General features: G+C 40.2%; 1 protein-coding gene across 26 annotated transcripts in view; it reads right to left on the bottom strand.

The window, feature by feature from the left end:
* FNBP1 (formin binding protein 1) overlaps window positions 1-19,524 on the bottom strand; it is a 104,251-nt gene that overhangs the window by 5,616 nt on the left and 79,111 nt on the right. For 6 of the 26 annotated variants that reach the window (XM_052815551.1, XM_052815557.1, XM_052815548.1 and 3 more), the window contains 8 exons: window positions 15,408-15,494; window positions 12,137-12,151; window positions 11,952-11,987; window positions 8,103-8,212; window positions 5,122-5,254; window positions 3,921-4,042; window positions 3,320-3,459; window positions 2,762-2,920 (listed from right to left, as the gene is read on the bottom strand). In XM_052815551.1, the coding sequence (XP_052671511.1) occupies window positions 2,762-2,920; window positions 3,320-3,459; window positions 3,921-4,042; window positions 5,122-5,254; window positions 8,103-8,212; window positions 11,952-11,987; window positions 12,137-12,151; window positions 15,408-15,494 (802 nt within the window). Of the gene's footprint in view, window positions 1-2; window positions 2,921-3,319; window positions 3,460-3,920; window positions 4,043-5,121; window positions 5,255-8,102; window positions 8,213-11,951; window positions 11,988-12,136; window positions 12,152-15,392; window positions 15,495-19,524 lie in introns of those variants that run through there. The other 20 variants (XM_052815562.1, XM_052815565.1, XM_052815572.1 and 17 more) reach the window with 12 other exon arrangements.

Here is a 19,524-nt window from a genome sequence, read left to right as displayed (position 1 = left end):
AAAAAAAAAAAAAAGGCAAAACAAGATAGACATTACTGTTCTTTTTTGTGACAGGGTTTGCTAACACCCTCTGACCAGAGGTACCATTGTAAACTTTACAAACAGCCCCCACACAGGTATTTATTTGCAGGACTACGCAGACCTAGCTTGGCTTCCATAAAAACTACGATCAGGAGGATGACTGCAATGCATCGACTTACCTGTCCTATTCATCTCAGGTTTGGCAGCAAAGCCCTGACAACGCAGGCTTCAGCTGACTGAAAAAGCTCACCAGTTGCCAAGCAGCTTTTCACAAAGCATTTTGCAGTTGCATTTCTCAGGCAGAGCTGCCTCTGGCACAACCTGGTCAGGCAGGTACGCCCGAGCCAGAATTGATTCTGCTGGCTAGAAGAGTCACAGATGTACTCAGAACTGGTGTGAATGCTCCCACCCTTCACACAACTAACCTTTAGAGTGTGCTCTAACCAGCTGCTCAAGCTTCTTTCCAAAAAGAGGAAAGAACTACTGAAGCTTGTAAATGCTTTAGTATTTACAGTGCCATTTTCAGGAATGTCATAGCTTCCATTTCAAGGATTGAATGAAGTCACTTATACTAATATATTAAAAATCAAATGAGAAATTTGGAGCTTGCAACAAAGTTTGTCTTTTAAACACAGTAGCACTTCCCCCAAATCTTTATACTGCTACTGTGACGTTTTATGGAAAGTTCTCTTTTAGTTTTTCTTCTTAGCCATAGAACTGAGAAATAAAAGAGGTAAATATTATAGTTCCTTTACATTAGATATTCACAGATACATTTGATTTTGCTCCTAAAGTCCAGCAAAATTAATGGAAAAATGATCTGAAAAACCTCCACCGTTGCTGTAGAAGTGGCTGCAACTATATTTGCATTCACTCCCAGCATAGACTGCATATTTATGATCATTCAGCATCATCCTATAACTTACATAATACCATTAACATACTAATACAAGCTTCTGGCTAGTATTGCAATACTCCTGCAATATGCTCTCCAAAAGGGTAAATTAAAGACAAACTTTTGCTAGTTCAGTTAAGCAGGACTGTGTCAGAGTTTCTCACCCCACCCAGAGATACACTTTGCTTCACTGCCCATCCAACCTGCTGCTCTGCTCGTAAATAGCTGATTTGCTGTAACATTTCACTGATGTGACCCATGCTGCGATTCTGAGGGCAGGAGAGCCATGCTTGTTACTTAAGACAGATTTAGATGCCACACTAGCTTAGCTGTTTCAAGCAGCCTACACTGCTGAACAACAAATTTTCCAGCAGAATACTAATGTTGCTTTCAACTACTGCCACACACAAAGCAGCTGATCTCCATAGGAGAGAATGCAGGGCTAAGAGATGGGATCTCCCATTCTGTGCTTTCTGCCTTGTTCTGAATATAAAGTAAAGAGAATGTACAATCCACGTTCCTCTTTCAAAGGTTAATAAAAACTGACAGAGGGGCTGAGCTTTTTGCACTCTCTTGCATCTCAACTGACCCTGTATTTGCCAACACAAACATAAAACTACTGTATTATGGCAAAATAAAACAAGACCCCAGACTTTCATATGCAGCAGACAAGGCACTGCACTGTTCAATACTGAATCCAAGACAGTGAACTGATCAAATTATAGTGTTTGTTTACAGAGACAGTCCTACTCCTCTCTTCCTGCTGTCCATAAATCCCAATGAGAATGGTTCAGTTTTCTTTTGAATTGGATGAGACAGCTTGTGTCACACCAAGAACTCTAAGGTCTAGGAAACACAACAATAATCTGAAGGATTAAGTGACTGAAAAACCACAAATTATTTAACAGTGGACTTCAAACACATCCTGATTTGAAACAGGACTAAAATCTTTTGATTTCTTGGAGTATTACATTACCAGGTGTTCATGGTGCTAGCATCTATTCCAGCCAGGATTCCCCTGTAGCACTGCTTACTTACACAATACACCTATTTGTGAGGAGTTAAAAGCAACAAAGAAACAGAAGATTGCGGAGTCTAAACTCTGAATGTCTCCATTGATCATGTGTGAGCAAAAGGTTAAACCATTAGTTATGGTCATCTGAAATAACTGTATTTCATCTGAAACAGCAAATACACCCAAAAGACCATTTTCTGAAATGTATCAAGGTGGGAAAGAATAGAGGATCTTTCTTAACGTTAATGTTTTACTGATTATTCAAGGACCACAGAGTGCTGTGCAGACAGGTTTTGGCAAGACTTCTCCTTCCCCTTCCAAACACACTAAGTGATGACCAGGTTTCAATCCAAAAGGTCCACAGAACACATTAGGCTCTGAAAAGCTACCACACGGAGACACAAAACAGCAGTCTAAATATTTCCCATAGAACATTCCACTGAACCAGTTTGGGACAAACAGCTGACTTGTGAATGGGTCTGAGATGCCACCTGGATATCTGAGGAGAGTCCATATTTTTCCAAATGGCTTTGCGTTTCCTGCACTAAGTTGGGCGTGCAATGGCAGTGACAGTTGAACAAGCACTGTCTAGGGAAGGCTGCATTTCCCCTCTAGTTTTACAGTCTACCACACTATCCTTCTCTGAGCAATAAAAAGCGCTTTTTGCAGTACAGCAAGCCATATTAGTTCATGTACAAAATAATGCACTTTGTGGCATTGTACAGACTTTTAAAAAGGCTCTATCCGCAACACAGAGCGGTTCCAGGGTTGGATATCTCTGTGAAAGCAAATAAAGTAATAATAATAGTATTAAATATAAGTCATAGCACCTTTGGCATTTTTGTCCAAATAGACTTCAACATACGACGTAGGGACGTAGCCCTCCTCATCTTCATTCCTTCGGATTCGTGTCCACCCATCACCTTTGTCTTCTTCTATTACATAGAGCATTTCTCCTTCTGCTACAGAAATTGTTCCTTCATTCTGACCTGAAAGACACAGTAACATGGAGTTTAGGCTGTCCCGCACAATGGGAACCACAGATGCAGTGGGGGGTGCTCAGGGCACACTCGGACCATGTGCTGACACAACCTTCGTTGCATCACTAGCAACAAGAACAAGAGCACGTGATTCTGGAGACAAGAGTATGTACACAAAGAACCAGATTAATGTGATCCTGACATTAGAGTTTTGGTTCTTTTTCTTGCCATGTCCCTGCGTAACAGGAGACAACTCACTGTCTACAAAACAGAATCATGCCAGAGCCTCACTTGTCCTTTCTCTGTCTATTTAAGCAGTGCAGGGGTTAAATGAACGTTTCCCACTTGTCCTTGGCATATGAACTAAACAAAACAGTAAGTGAAATGAGAGTAAAGTTTGAGTGATACCTTCAAATGTATAGAGCGCTTTACACGTTCCTATGGTGGGTAGTGGTTCTTCATCATCAAATTCATCATCAAAATCCGTTGCAGGTACTTTCATCTCAGTCTCCTGACTTTGCTCTTCTGTGTAACTGCCATCTGGGCTGCTCAAGAGAGGAAAATACACAGCAACTATAGCGACCAATCTCAGGAGCAAAGAGAATGACTTGGTTACCAGACACTTAAGGGAAGGTGAGCAACTGTAGCTGGAGCAGCTCAGCAATTCCAAAGCATGCTCAGAACTGGCTGTTACACTACCAGCTGTCACAAAGCGATGGGTAAGACCAGTCATTTTTCCCATCAAAAGCTATAAAAAATGCACCTACCTCACTCACCTTCACAGCAGTGAGCGTAGAGGCTATTACACATTTCACCATATTCAGAAAAGTGGCTCAAAGTTAGGATCTTCTATATGCTAAAATCAGGTACTTCACAGAGTGCCTGCCTTTAGTCTGGTTACAGAGGAAGTTCCTGAATGCTGCAGAGCTACAGTTTTCCTGATTAATAAGCTAAGGAAAGCCGTTCCAGTTATCAGTCTGAACAGGACAGCTCTGTACAGATACTGTACCTCTCCCGGTCCTGCGCACAGCTGTTTACTGCTGAAGTGTTCTGGGCTTCATACAGTCCGCTCTGCCGCCGGGCCTGTTCAGTCCGCATGGGTAACCTGCCCTCCACCTCAGCCAGCCAGCCCTGCAAGGGGAAAGTAGTGTCATGCATCTCTCATGCTTCGACTTGCCAAGGGATATATGTTGCTTTTACTTTGCCGTGTTATATTTGACATTCAGACTATGGAACTAAAATCAGATTGTAAACTCCTCTGAGTTGCAGTTGTCAGGGGGTACAGATTCTGTACTTTAAGCGTGTATTAAATCCATCTTGCCAAAAACCACAAAGAAAGCTCAATTCTTTTTTGACACCAGGTGTGGAAAACACTGTGACCCAAGAGAAGCAGTTAACAACAGCTGTTGGGAGATGCTGCTGCTCTAGTCACAATAAAGCAAAGAGACATGTGGCAGCTTACAGAAGTCTCAGTAACACCAGAAACACAGCAAACTCATTGCCTGCTGAATGCAAGAGGACTAAAACTGGGGAGAATGAAAGATCCAGTGATTTTCAAATGGCTAAGAAAGCAATGGATAGTAAAGCCAACAACTGTAAGAAACATCTAAAATTAATGGGCTGTATCTGTTTATGTACATAGCGTAACTTACAGAGTGAAGTCTCTTCTCAGCCCTATAATTCTTCTTGTGTAATAATAATGGCTTCATATATTTCAAATACTCCTTACGCTCTTGAGATTTTGTGTCTCTAAGAAGCTTCCTGTTAATGGCAGGCTATTCCTTAAAACATATTTCATCTCACAGCTTCTGTCTTGCTGTTAGACTATAAATGGTGCTTTACATTTATGTTCCTCTGATTTTCCACAGACATCTGTAACATGATGCTTCAAATTATTTAATTAATTAAATAAGCATCTGAACCCCTCTGGGCAGTCCAGAGAGCACTACATTTTCTCTTATCCTCCACTTAGCACAATTTGTTTTCTGTGGCAAATTAAACAGCAGGACTGTTGACTGACAGTCACAAGAGACGGTGCATATTTGTGTTACACAAATAGGCTCAAAGATCTCAAATAATGCAAGTGCTTAAGTAGCACTTACCTATACATAGTAAGAAAATGCATCAATACATCTGGAACAGCAATGAAGCACCTGCTTAGAACTAAGCATATGCTGAGCTACTTTGTACTGAGATGTCTCTTCCCATACCTCAAACTTCTGAACCTCCAGTCGTAACTTTTCAATGTTCTGTCCAAGTTCTGCTAATCTGTGGTCCACACTCGCTGCATCTCCCATCTGTGGGTTCTTGATATACACATCTTTCATTTTTGTTAAGGCATCTCTGAGAGACAGAAGAAAAATAAAACATGTTAGTGCGGCTGGGGGCAAATGCCCTTCTCTAAATGAGGGCAAATGAAAGGATAATAAACTGCCTCTTCTCTACTGTGTGGTTCAAGCCTTATCTGTTACCAAGGTAACTGAGAACATCCAGACAGGGGCTTTTGCCCTGTATAGAACCAGCCATTAAAAAATAACAGTAAAGTCACCTGCCAGAAGAGAATTTACACTGTCAGAGAGAGGAAAAAAAAAGTGAGTGACACCTTTACCTACAATGTGACATGACAGAGACATTGTACACAAGCCAAACTCTTCAAGCTCCTACATTAGAAGGAGCTCCTCACTCTACAGGCAGCTGAGGGTTCTTCATGTGAGCAAGGCTGGCAGGAGGAGCCTCACCAGTGGATTGTGAAGCTACACAGGAGATGTGTTGTGTCAGTACAAGCACACAACACATTTAGACCAAATGATTCAGGCTCCACGTGCCCCGGTTGAAGAATCCTAGCAGAAAAACAACTGAATTCTTGGACAGTGGCCTTTTGCAAGGCAAAAGGAGGAATTTGGTATTGCCTTTTAGCCTGACACGTTCTTCTATTTAGTACTACAATATCTACTTGCTAAGCCTGGGGAAAAAAATAATAAAAAAATAATAAATCTTACAACCATTGCAACAAATGACAGCTTCAACTTTCTAGATGACTATCACCCCAGTTTTTGGGGCACAGACAAACAGTTGCATCATTATTATCCATCAAGGGCTGAAATCCAGTTGAGAAACTGGGACAAAGAGCTGGACGTGGACATATTAATAATAAAAATGGAGTGCTAACCAGAAATTCTCACCCTGCCTGTTGCAGTTTGTCTTTTGCAACCAAAATAATTTGTAAGATATTTATTCACACTGCTTAAAACGAAGCTAAATCCATATGGTTTGCATTTGTCACAGCACAGTGACAGATGGACCTTAGGCCACATAATGTGACCCTGCATCCTGTTAAGTTATACAGCGTTTTTACTAGACTCTTTCTGGGGGCTGTGTTTCCTATCAACCCAGATGCCAAATGCCTAGGGTTTCAGAGATGTTAATTTTAAGGCTTGCTATGATGAATATGGTACTATAAGGCCAAGATTAACGTAGAACATGCCTTCATGAGCTCCCTTAGGAAAGCCTGCAGAGCTCTCACTAACAGCAGTGTGCTGCCTTTGACCCGAGCCAAGCTGAGGCTGAACTTACAGAAAAAAAGTTATCCGCATGATGATGAACATTTCAGAGCTTAGAGAAGGGCGGACTTACAAGCAGATTTCCTGTATTACTGGCACAGCTATTCAGCTTTTCTCTAGGCATTAGTTGGGGGGAGAAAGGTTAATTTGAGTCCCACGACTCAAGTTAACACTCTTTATATTTTAGAGTTTCCCACCAAACTCTTGACAATTGCAATCCTGTGCCTGCCTTTGCTTTGTGTGTATAGAAAATGGGAAAAAGTGTGGGCGGCAAGGAAGTGGGACTGCTCTGTGGTTGAAGCCCTAAGGGACAATATTGCAAACATATGAGTCATGATTATTACTATTTTTTTAACTCTTATTTAACTGCTGGTGCTACTTCCTCAATCATATACTATCTTTATTTAAAATAACTTCATTCTGCTCTGATTTCATATCCAGTTTTAACAGTGGGTTACCTCAGAATCAATACAGAGCAGAAAGGAAAATCTGTACCAAGACAAATATAAGTTACCACAGAGGAAAAAACCAAAGCAATGAGAAATCATATAACCACATGCAGTTTTCTTTTCTTATTCGTGATATAAAACATAAAGAAGAAAGCTTGGGTTACTAGACAAATAAACAGGTTCTTCAAAGCAAGCTAGCAGAAAATGTAGGCACTTCTGTACAAATGCAAAGCGGCATTTAGGGATAGACTAGTACCAGAGAAGCTAGGTCTTGAAATCACTCAGGGAAGAAAAGTTCTGTCTCTTGCAAACATAACATGCTGAATCTTTCGTGCAACTGCAGAATGTGAACAAACACAAAGCAACGAATACAGGCTGCCAGAATCAATAAAAAGTGTGTAACTATTTTCAACCAAAATGATAAATGCAGCCTTGTAGAAAAAGCATCCACAAAAGCACAGGAATCATTATCTTTCTGCTTCTAAGAAATGTAAGCTACACATCAGAGAACCTTAAGATACACACCAATCAATCAGCACTTTTGACGATGTTATCATGCTCATAATAGCCTCTCTTGTTGGGATCTACCCATGCCCATCATACAGTAACAGGCGCTCTGCTTAGTGCTGAGAGATCTATTATTGTACCTTTGACTGAGGCTGTATTTACATCATGTTCTTTCCTAAAACACACCCTCAGGAGGAGCTCACATCAAGAAACAAACTTAGTGTATCTAACAGTAACCTTTGTCTGGCTCACAATTAAACCGCTGCTCTCCTGTGAAAGCCCAAGAAAGCAGCTCCAGAAAGAAGGAAAAACTGTCTCCAATTGTTACACTCATATTGTTCCCATCCTCATACCAGGATCTTTTCTTCTCATGGTTCCAAAGGCAGGATATACATTACACTGAGGTGGGAGAATGGAATAAACAGAAAGCCAGCTTTTGCCCCAGCTCTGACCCACAGCAGCCAAAATTAAATAACTGATTTCAGAATCTGCGTTGTGGAGAGCCTTGCATCTCTCAAGTGTTTTAGCTGTATGTAAACTCTGTTGTTCTTTTCTTGGAACAGCACATTAAACAAACCTAGAACCTTGCTCTTATTTGCTCTTTCTTATATTTTCATTGTTTCTGTTCTATATGAGATTACCTATTTCATTTTTCATTTGAGAGGTTTGACATACCTTTGATCCATCTCCTTCTGAATGTCTTTGTTTAGTTCATCAACTTTTTGCTGAAGTTTCTTTCTTCTTTGCTCAGGTGGGAGATTGCTGAAGTCTTCTGGACCTGCTCCCTGCACAGAGTGGAATGAAGGGGGTGGGAAATAAATTTAAAAAAAAAAAAAATCAGAGCCTGAAAGAATCCTTCAGGATTGCAATGTGAAAAATCTGTGCAAAATCACAATGGTCTGAAGCATTGTTATCATTTGTACGGAGAGTTACTAGTCCCTGAGTGGTAAGGAATCTGGATGCCTTAGAAATAATCCCAGGACCACATCCCGCTTCCATACCAAATGTCTAATGGGAGACCACCAACTAAAGAATGCCAGAATTCAACAGCTAAGCCGAGAAACTGTTTTTATCCACAGTTATCATCAGATTTTATTTAACAGAGTTCCATTCTCACGGAAAGCCAATCCTTCCTGCCTTCCTCTACTCTGCTACAGACAGCATCCCCACAAAAACAGTTGCTAGCTTTTACTCCTGTGTCACAGTCACACTTCACATGTACACTACTAATTGCTAGCTTGCTCTGCATAGTCTGAGTGTTGGTCCAATAATTTAAAGTTAATTTATGTCAGGGCTCTCCTGAACACACCAAGGTAGTAGAAATGCTTCCTCTGGGATTCTGCAATTTAAAAACATGCTGCATGCTTTCCAGGATCCACATTCCATGTCAAAGTCTCTCAATTTTTCCTCTCTCACTTGTACTAGCATAAAAATCACAAGTTATATCAAAGCCACAGAATCAATCAATTTGAAATCGTAACCGGAGAAGACATCTGAAGACCACAGTGGTTACCTTTGTGTGATTCTGCTTGAAAGACCCTTTTCTGCCTTCAAACTGCTATGCCTCTTCTCGATTGCCTCAATTTGATACAGCAGATGGATGACACATAAAATACATCCATACTATTTTCTTCAAAGTACCACCTATTTTTGTCTTGCAAGGCGGCAAGGGGGACAGTTTGGGTGGGCTATACTGAACACACATCAATACTAATTAGTTGCACCATAAAGAAAGAGGTTCTTGTACATAATCTTGAATTTGTACAGGTTTTTCTTGCTTTGGTTTCTGCTCACTCCACGTCCCATTTCTAAAGGGAATACTGGAGTATGGGAGAAAGAAGGGTAAAAACACAAAGCTGAGTAACCGAATTCAATGGCCCATCAGCTTACTGAAAGCTTTTGAGCAGAGTTGCAACATTCGCCTTACTAAAATGCCAAATCTGTCTCTCAGAGGAGTGTGATTTAGTGGACCCTCTGCCACAAAAGCTGCCCATTAGACCCTTTCAACTCTGCACTGAATGTGCTCCAAGACAGTGAACTCTTTCTTCTGCAATTGCAGAACAAGATGTTTAGAAATAAAGTGTGGGGGTGTCAGAGGGATGGAGGACAACTACAAACAGGTCACCTTCTCCTCTGGTCCAGCCATTTCAAAATAATAGAACAGGCAAACCTAATGAAATTGCTGCCATATTGATTTTCAGTAAAAGGTGGCATATGCATCTAGTTAAGCCTTGATCATCTGTCTAATAATACACTTAAAATTCCATTTCATGAGACAATGAGAAAGCAAATTTAAGACAAAGGAAACAAACAACTAAGTTACACCAATTCTGAAACTTTAACCACATGAAGTCCTAACAGTGCTTACACTACTTGTTGTGCATGGCACAGGAGCAATCTATTTTAATTCATTCTTTAATGATAATATTTTGCTTGACAAACTCCCACATCACATTGAACATGAGAGTGATTCAACATATTTTACAGATAATCTACACACTAAAGCCATACGTATTTGTTTAAGGCCAAGCATCTGGAGGTAGCTTTGTAAATAAACAAGCAGTTAGAAGAAAGACTATATAACATATTCTTCTCAATTCTAAGCAGAAGAAACAGATATGCTTGAAAATATCCCCAGTTATACATTAGAAGAATCCAATAGTTGTAGTCAAACGAATTTAGAAAAGCACCTTCTTTTTGATTCTTCAACTTCATTTAAAAGCTCTAGGCTGGACTAAATTCAGTATCTTTGTTCACAATGCTTCAGACCAAAGCATTAGCGTTGCATAGAAATGCATGCCTGAGACTAGGAGGTGATCTCACTCAGACTTTATTCCATGCTCAATAATTTCCCATCGGTACAGTTCCTTCTCCAAAAGGAAGAGGCAGGGAGCAATTTTTGCACATGCTGTGCACATTTCACGCTCTCAAGCAAAAACACACCTGGGCTGTCTCTCAAGTAGTGAACATTGCCTGCATTTTTAGAAATCCTTCAACAGTGAGGTGGGGGGGAAATCTGTGCTATTTTTGATGTTCTATCATAGGACCAGCAGAGCCAGTGCTCACTAGATTTCCTTGCATAAAGATACTGGGATTTAGGATGCAAATTGTCCCAAGATGAAGGACTGTGAAAAAAGAGGCCATGTTAGGACCAGTTTCTTGGCTGAAGCTTGGGGAGAGCACGAGGTTTATCAGCCCCAGTTTTGGCTCTTGTACAGCTAGGATCCAAGAGGAAATTACAAACAAGCTGACTTCCTCCGCCTGAGGTGCACATGGGTCTCAGCCCTCTCTGCACATCTTTCCGATTTGTGCAATTCTTGGGGAAAGGCAAGGTCAGCCATTTATTCTGGGAGGATTTATTCCTACATACAAAGGCTTAGCTCAGCTACACAACACACTAGCACTGTGACCAGGAAAACAACAAATGGAAATCTCTGACATAAATGCGTTGGACTACCAACACAGTGGCTTGGCAACAGCCAAAAGAACAAGGTTTGCAAGTAAGCTAGACACTTCCATCATCCCTCACACCTACCACAGGTCTTCAATGAGAAGCAATATTGCTAATGGAACCCAAGCAAGTCACTGTGTTGACAGAGCAGCAGCAGGACCTGAAACCTCCACAGCTACATCAGGTAGCTTTCACGGCCTACACATTTCCTCTGAATAAGCTGCTATGAACAGAACAGGTCCACGATGACGTGTCCAAAACCAATATATGTGATGGGGAAAGGGAGCACCTGAAGGCACTAACTGGTGAGGAATAAGAAAACTTTCAAGCTAATGCAGTTAAGGCACTACTGCAGATACTCTGAAGCTCTCCAAAACTGCAATCAGTCATTTGCAGCGCTTGCATGCTGGCATGAAGTGGGTCAGCAAACCAGTCACATTCTCCTTGTGACTGGACTCTCGAAGGACAAAGGAATGTAGACAAGCTGTCAGGAACATACCAAGGTGTGGAGTATCTCAAGCAATACAGTACCTTATGTATGAAGTTCAGCACATAATTTGCTTTCCCAAATATGTTCACCCCTTCCCTTTCCAACTCAGTAACATATTGTCTTACCGTAGTTCAAGAAACCTTCCCAGCTGCATCCAAGATAGAATTTAGGATTCATATATATGTATGTATCTCCATTTGTGAATTCAAATCAGACTGAGTTAACCTTGTTGGTTAAGGTTTACAGAACTTTAATTAATATCATTATTAGTTATTCTGAAGGACTACATAGGGCTGTAAAATGTAGCTGATAATGATGCAGATTTCCAGTAATACCTGGACACGGAAAGCAAACTTTGCAGCTACGTCACACAAAAAGACATGCATTTCTTACTGGAAAACATCCAGCAAGCACAGAGACTTTTTTTTTTTCTTTACATGTTTTAATGTATACTTATAGAGTAGCAGAATTACTCGATGCTGCTTTTCTACATTTTCATAGCCCTAGATTATAAAAGTGAAAACTAAACTACATATTGGAGTTAATTTTTAGCAGCTTATTAGAAAGACTAAATTCTGATCACCTCTATTAGACTCCAGACCTGTGTATTCAGAGTTATCTGATAAATATCAAAAAAAGCAAACACAAAGAAGAAACAAATTTAACAGTTAATTTCAGTGTCATGTCATATGTGGCACAGTGCACATTAAAACACACACAGAAAATTGTGATTAAAACACAGGACAGGCATGCTGTAAATGTGCTTACCAGCTTGAGAGAAAGCTTCATGTAAAAATTGGAGAGATACAGGGTGGGGGGAGAAAGAGAAAAAACAACAGTGCATCAGTAGAAGAGGAACTTTTTCAGACTGATGTTACAATAAAATGACACATAATCCCCTTGCTGTTGGAAGGCAAAATGGGTAACACTAACAAATCTGTGCAAAAGTTCACAAGATGGGCCAGCGTTATCAGTCAGCTGCCGTTTCCTCGCCAGAAACAGAAAAAGTGTTGTACCTCTACATGTGTGCTTTAGCACTGCAGGTGAAAATCTGGATTGCCCATTTACAGCTTCTACAACAACAGTGATTTTTTTCTCATTACAGTAACATCTCTGAAGTGGAAAAAAAAACTCAGAACTTGCAAATGCATGCAAGTCACTTTAGATCAAAAATGTGCTGAAATGCAGTCACGAGCATCAGCCACTTTATGCAAGGGCTTAAGAGAAGGGGGGATAACACCTAGCCAAAACTCAGTGAAAAGGTAAGGTACAGCACTTGGCCTCCAGCAGCAAAAAGCACAATGGGATCTCTGGTGATTTCTTCAGGCCTATGTCCAAAGGACAACATCCCTGAAATATCGCTGTTGTTTGCATACAGTGCTCTCTGAGCAGTCACGTAAAGTCATTTCATGTTCTTGAACAACTCAAAAACAAATACTCGTCTCAAACATACTTTGGCCATACGGTCAGACAAGGTCAGGACCAAGGAGGAAAAAAACCAAACCCAGCAAAAATCTCTTCTCTTTACGCTAAATTGATTCTATGACAGCATGGCAAGACATTATTCAAGCTCCTTAAGTGATCTACATGATCTAATTCTTCAAAATTTACCACATATCCTGGTACAGAGCCAAAACATTATCTTTTAGTTACTCTGCCAAAATGAGACTAAAAAGAAGTGTATGCTTAAAGAGCCTACACAGCAGCATGGTTTGCCTCTGCCCTGCATCACTTGCACATACAGCTCTCAGCAGTGCTGGAGGGCCTCACAAACTGCCAGGTGAACAAATGTGCCCGGGCAGCCGACCACCAAAATTACCAAAGCTTCTTCCAGTGTTGCAAGACGTTATGACAGCTACAATTCAGAATGTTTTCCAAGATATAGGGAGGCTAACAGTGCTACAGTGCTTTTCTGTTCTGTGCCAAGGAGCACAAGTTAGCTGCTGTTCAACATATAAAACCAGGTTTTAAAGGGAGAATCAAACTTGCAGCCAGCCTCCTCCAGCAGCCTGCACTGTGCCTGTCCTACCAGCTCTTTGGAGACAGTTGTGAAATGCTCAAGCTATGCAACGAACTTGTAAGTGCATAAATACACATCCTCGGTGTTCAAGACAGCTGAAACATGAAAGTTGGAAAATGCCTCTCCAGGCAATGATATGTACTGTGAGACTTCAGAACCTCTTTCTGTTCAAGAGTTCTCTGTTATTTTACTACCAACAGCTCCCACGTATGGTGCTCTCAGACGCTCCATTTTTAGCAAAAGCACAGTTCTTTAGGATTGGATTTAAAACAAAGGTGGCTCCACCCCTGTGATCTTTTTGATAGCATGATTTAAGAAATACACATTTTTTCAAAAATAACAATTACCATTAGTTACCAAAATTTGTACAGTAATACACGCCAACCATTCAAGGAAAATACATGGCCTTGAAATAAACAGTGAAATACTCCATTTGAACCGATGCATTCAGTGACAACACAGCAGTTAAACTTCCCTCTGAAGTTCAGTCCATTAAGAAATAACACATGATAATAACGACAGTGCAATGAAGAAAATCACTCTCTTACTAAGAGGCCATTAAAAAAAGCAAACAAAACCAATTCAGTTGAGAGAATAATCATACAAGAAGGAGAAAGAATGAGCTAAAATATGCTGCTGAAGAAATTCAGCGTAGGCAGCTTTTGTTTGCATAATTGCTTTAGCACTCCTGTGAACTTTAGCATAGACGTGATCAGCACAAATTGAGATCCTTATACATATATACAGACAAGACTCATGGTGCAGAATAAATATTTACCTATGAAGCACTCTATAAAAGGCACAAATGTATGCTACATGCGCTAGTTTCTAAACACTACTCACTCTAAAGGCACTACACTACTGCAAAGAATCATCTGCATCAAGACTATTCTTTTGCTGTAAATTCAGCAAATTTGAAAGGGATTATAGACACTGTATGCCGAATTCTTATGCTGTTAAGTATGACAAAAATGGAGAACTTATTAATAGCATTTCCAAATAGTACATCAGGGATTGTTATAACCAGTACAAATAACAAAGCAGATCATAGACTGGAAACAATGAAATGCTGAAATAAGTCATATTCAGAGTTTTCCATTTCTGAAATGTATTGATAATTTTACATGACAGCAATTCAGTTTCTATACACAAATATAAGCAGACTGAAAATAAATCTGCATTAAACACTAGAGTAACTATTTTTGTCCATTCTGTTGAGTTTTCACAGCTAGAAACTTGCTCACAGCTCCTGGGAGAACAGGGGCATTTTTTCCCCCCAAATGATCAAATAAATTATGTTTCTTCAAAACGAGCAAATCTGTTTCAAGCTGTCAATTTAAAACAAGTCTAGCTTAGTCTTGCAGGGAAAAAATGAAGAGCCTAAGAGCCACAAGCTTCAATAACACATGAGAGAGCATGAAAGCCAGCAAGTCCATGTGTTATTGGACAGTCACGGACACTAACCTCACTTACAGAAAACAGGGTTGAAATAAATCACTGGACTTCCATAGAACCAAGAGGTAATTTTCTTTCTTAGTGGTCCTGTAGCAATCTCCCCATACTCTTCTTTATCCGGGTATCAGATTTAGAGGTCATTTATCTTGATTCCATGAACTATCATCATTATAGAGAGTTCAGGGAAGCATCACAAAGCTCTAGGGAGTGCTTCATAGCCAAGGCACAGAATGTGTCACTGCACTGCTGTAAATCAGGGGTTGGCTCATGATGCTCAAGAGTGCATTCATAAAGTCTTTTAGAACAAATGCATGGAACCTGTTCATAGTACTTACTCTGAATTTCACAGGTCCAGCTACTTTAATTGTGCCAATTTCAGCATTTCCAGGACTAGCAGACATATCTTTCCTGCACAAAACCCAGTAAGCTGCAACTTGCCTCCCACCAAATTTTCCCTTTATCTTTTACAAAGCACATTTCCACAGCACACTCTAACAGCGTTGTAAGTGGGGTTAGCGACTGTGTAGCAACGGTATGGGCTGATCACACCATACACGGACTTACAACATATTCCCTAGCCTCAACGGCACACGTGGGTGTCCCTAAAGTCCTCTTCATGAGTTCTTTGTGAATATACAAAGACTGTGTCTGCTGGTGAGTCAGCAAGAGAAAACACATCCGTTACAGTGGAGACAAGCACGGCACCTCTGTGTTTACTGCTTCTACAGCAAAAGACAGCTTGGCATTTAACTAGCCTTTAAGTGCAAAGTGGAAGCTTCCTAGAAACTAGGTGAATATTAAAGAGTTTAGCATTCTCACAAAAATCAGAAAATACCATATTTTTAAATGCTAGCTTAAACACACACAAGGTCAGAAAACATCTCTCTCTGTGCTAGAATAAACCATGGCTTTAATGACCCCACCCACCAAAAAATCCTGGTCTTGGCACAGGTTTATACACTTAGAATAACAAGTATTCCCAGGGGCAAGGAACAGAGCAGGTACGAGAGGGGGCTGTTTGTTTTGTTTGCTGTTTCTGCATGCTCACAGAACAACAAAGTACTGATCACCCAAGCAGACCAACAGCTAAGTGTCAGGAGAAGACTACACAGTATGTCACAGAGGCAAGACGGGATGGTAAGGGAAAACATTAACTGGTGCAATGGAAATAAAATCACATTGTAATGAAGTCAACAACTTCCACTAAAAAGGAAACCACAAAAGTCCCTCCGTGTGCCTTATGGAACCATCTGGAGGGTGGAACTTGGGTAATGACAGTAATATCTGCATCCCAACTCCCAGACCCATCCTCTCAGCTTAATCACAACCCAGTCTCCAAGGTAAGAGAGAAAAGGCAAGTCCACATAATACCACACAAAGTAATTCAAAGGTGTAAGTTCTACCCCTGGATTTTGTTAGTTCAGAAGTATTGCTCTTTAAATAAAGGTGCTGATGTTACTGCTGCTATAGCAATAAAACAAAAGAACACAAAATTAATATCAACTAGAATACCGAGTTTTCTTTGTCCTCAAAATGGAATTAGAAGAAGCAGAGCAAGCATAAATGAAATTATGACTTATGTAAGTGGTTCCTCATTTTTTGTACTCTTCTGGCTTTAACTTCCCTAAAGAGACAGAGTTGATCTCAAGTGTTATACTACTTTATACTGCCTTTTAAAGAGTTATTAGAAACAGCATTCAAAAACTGTGCAAAAGAGTCTTTTTTCCCCTCCTCTTCTAGTTCTGATCCATGACAAGTGCTGCAACAGTTTTAGGGTATTCTCCATAATAGACATTTCCTGCTGTTGGGGTTAGAAGAAAGAAACTTTGAGGAAAATACAAAAGTGCGATTAGAAAGCCATAGACACTAACAAGAGCTGGCACCAAATGTTTGGGGTTTTTTTGGTTTTGTTTTTTTAAACAGACTAGGAATTTATATTCACAGTGACCACTGATACAGGTATTGGCGCCCCTACATTAACCTTGCAGCTGTTGTAAATTGTTCAGGCACCTGCTTCCTTCCATGAAAACAAGACTCACTGGATTTTTTATTTTGAAGCAAAATTAAAACCAGATTGGGCACAGGACATATCATTACTAATTATATAATTCATTTTAACAGTCACCGGTGATTTTTCTGCTTTAGTTTCGTAATTTCTCTTTCCAAATGCAACATAAGTTGCTAATCTAAAACGTTATAAGAAAACTACTAAAACATACTGCCTCTCCAGACATGTTCTGATATCAAAGATTTCATGGAGGAAGTGGATGGGAATCCATTCACTCACTTATGTTTCAGGATCAATTACAATGTGCAGTTCTGCTGGTAGTATTTATCCTGTTAAGGTCTCGGTATCTAGTGGACTTGTTCACATTGAGTAGTTCCTTTCCATGCACTTCTTCCTTAAGGCAGTGCAAAAAAGGAATATGATCCAGCTTCCTCTGAAATAAATACTGTTACCCTGGCTTTTGTAGGAGTTAACAGCTCAGTTTATCAACAAAGCCAGGAAGAACCTGCTTGACAATTTGGTTGAATATTCTAAAAGAGTACTCAAAATCCCTTGTGGTCACCTTTACCACAAGGTGTCTGGCTGGAGTGGAATTTTGCCTCTGAACAAAACCAGCAATGCGGAGACAATATTCAGAGCAACTGAAATTATTCAGCGTCCAAAGCCAAACACCTGTTACATTGTGCTGTCCTCCTCACTTCCTGCATGACCTTTCCAAAAGTTGCTTCACTGATGTACTTCTGTACAGATCAAATGTTCTTCTGTGACAGAGTTTCCCCTCTACATCCTCCTCATTTCTTTGGTAGCATCACAATCCATTTGCTCCTGAGCAAAATTCAGATGCTTTTGGATTTGACAGGGGAATGGAAAAAAATTGAGAAAAGGAAATCTTACAAAACAATGTGGTAAAAGCAGAATTGACGGTATTATCTGGCTGTTAAAAGCGAATTAACAGATTTATCTGGCTGTACTGAATATAAAGGAGGTCACATCAACCACATCAGCTGAAACAAATGCCAACCACTCATTTTTCATCTGATAAATTAACAGGATTTGGGTGTGGTTCTTGATTTATTTTTTGCCTGGTTAGAATTATTTTATTTTTGAAGGTCATATGGTACTTTCATGATCTTTTAGTCTGACCGTTTGTATAACACAAGTCACCAAGGACCTACAAAATGTGAGCTTGACAAGTTTTCAAATCAGACAGAGCAAGCTGCCAGAGCTTTGCAGCCTCTCCTACTCCATATTTCTAGATGAACCAAGTGGCCTGAATTCGCTCCTCCGGAAAAAAAGACGATCTGAACACTGGCCTCCAACTCTGCAGATGAATCAGGCAGGAAAAGTATTTACATACAAACATCCTGGTAACTAACAGGGGAAGGAAATGAAATAGAAAGAGAACATAGCAAAAGGTTTAAATGAAGATTTAGCAATAGCCTTTCCTTGCACGTTTTTAATGAAGATGTCAGCAGAAATTTGAGGGATTCCAGAGAAGACTATAGGAAATTGTTCTCATCTCACCTTTCACACAAACTACTTAAAACCAATACGCCACACAGAATTCGTAAGACTTGCTTGGACTTCTCAGATAGTTAATACATAAAATAATGGCCTTTCTTCAGGAAATATTAAAAGCAATCAGTCATAATTGCTTATATGGCCAAATACTCACTCAAGAATTTGTACATTTGAAGTACAAACTTGTGAAGTGCCCAGGGAACTACAAACTAGTATTTTTAAATCAAGTTAGAAATATTCAGCACTATTTTCAATATTCTGTTCCGTGAATGGCACTATTAGAGCAGTAGATCACAACACGAACCCTCACCCTCAGCAGTGCCTTAGTCTCCCAAGTGCCTCAGTGCTACCCTGTATGAAGACAACTGCCAGATGCTCACCCGCCGTAGCGGGTGCCACCAAGACAGCCACTAGCTAGCACATCCTCCAGGTCTGCTGCTGCAAAAGCAGAATTGAAAGACTGTCTCCTGCCATAAAAGCCACTGAGAAAGATGCTCTGAGCCAAACTGCAACTGAGGGAAGGAGGTACATTTACAGAGCCTGCCTTTGGACAACTTAGAAACTTCCCACTTCCCCAGTGAAATGCACCAGAAATGTCATTTTTGGGGTTCTGAATGTCCCATTAAGTGGCAATTCCCTAGCAAAGAACTGAAAACCACTCTGTATAAAACATCTTTTTTTTTTTTTTTTAATGTACTGTCTGTAACCAGATGAGACAAAATACTGTTTACAGCACTGTTCTCAATTGCCTGTAACTAACCACTGAAGTTCCCCACCAAAATCATCTCTACTTTTATACAGCTCCAGCCCTCAGCCCTAAATGTCAGTGCAGTCCCTGGAGCAGAATTTGGGCTTTTTAAAGGAGTTACTTCCTTGCTCTTACAGTCTGCTCTAAAAAACTTTTTAAAATACTGAGTCTCTCCTTCTTGTAATCTTTATAGGAGGAAATAATTCTAAGGACCTTAACCTAGGAGCCACAGCCATACTATGCCAGCAATTTTTCAGCACAACTGTGCCATGTGCGAGCTTCTGGGAACATAAAGTCGTCTTTTTGTTTGAAAAATGGAAAATTTTAACTCAGGGACCTGACATTTTACTTACTGCTTATAAAGAACACCAATGAGAGCATTTAATTCATCAACATCAGTTTAC

This window comes from Harpia harpyja, chromosome 19 (genome assembly GCF_026419915.1).
Source record: "Harpia harpyja isolate bHarHar1 chromosome 19, bHarHar1 primary haplotype, whole genome shotgun sequence".
NCBI lineage: Eukaryota > Metazoa > Chordata > Aves > Accipitriformes > Accipitridae > Harpia > Harpia harpyja.
Note: the sequence above shows the minus strand (reverse complement) of the source record. Positions and strands in the feature narration are given on the sequence as shown.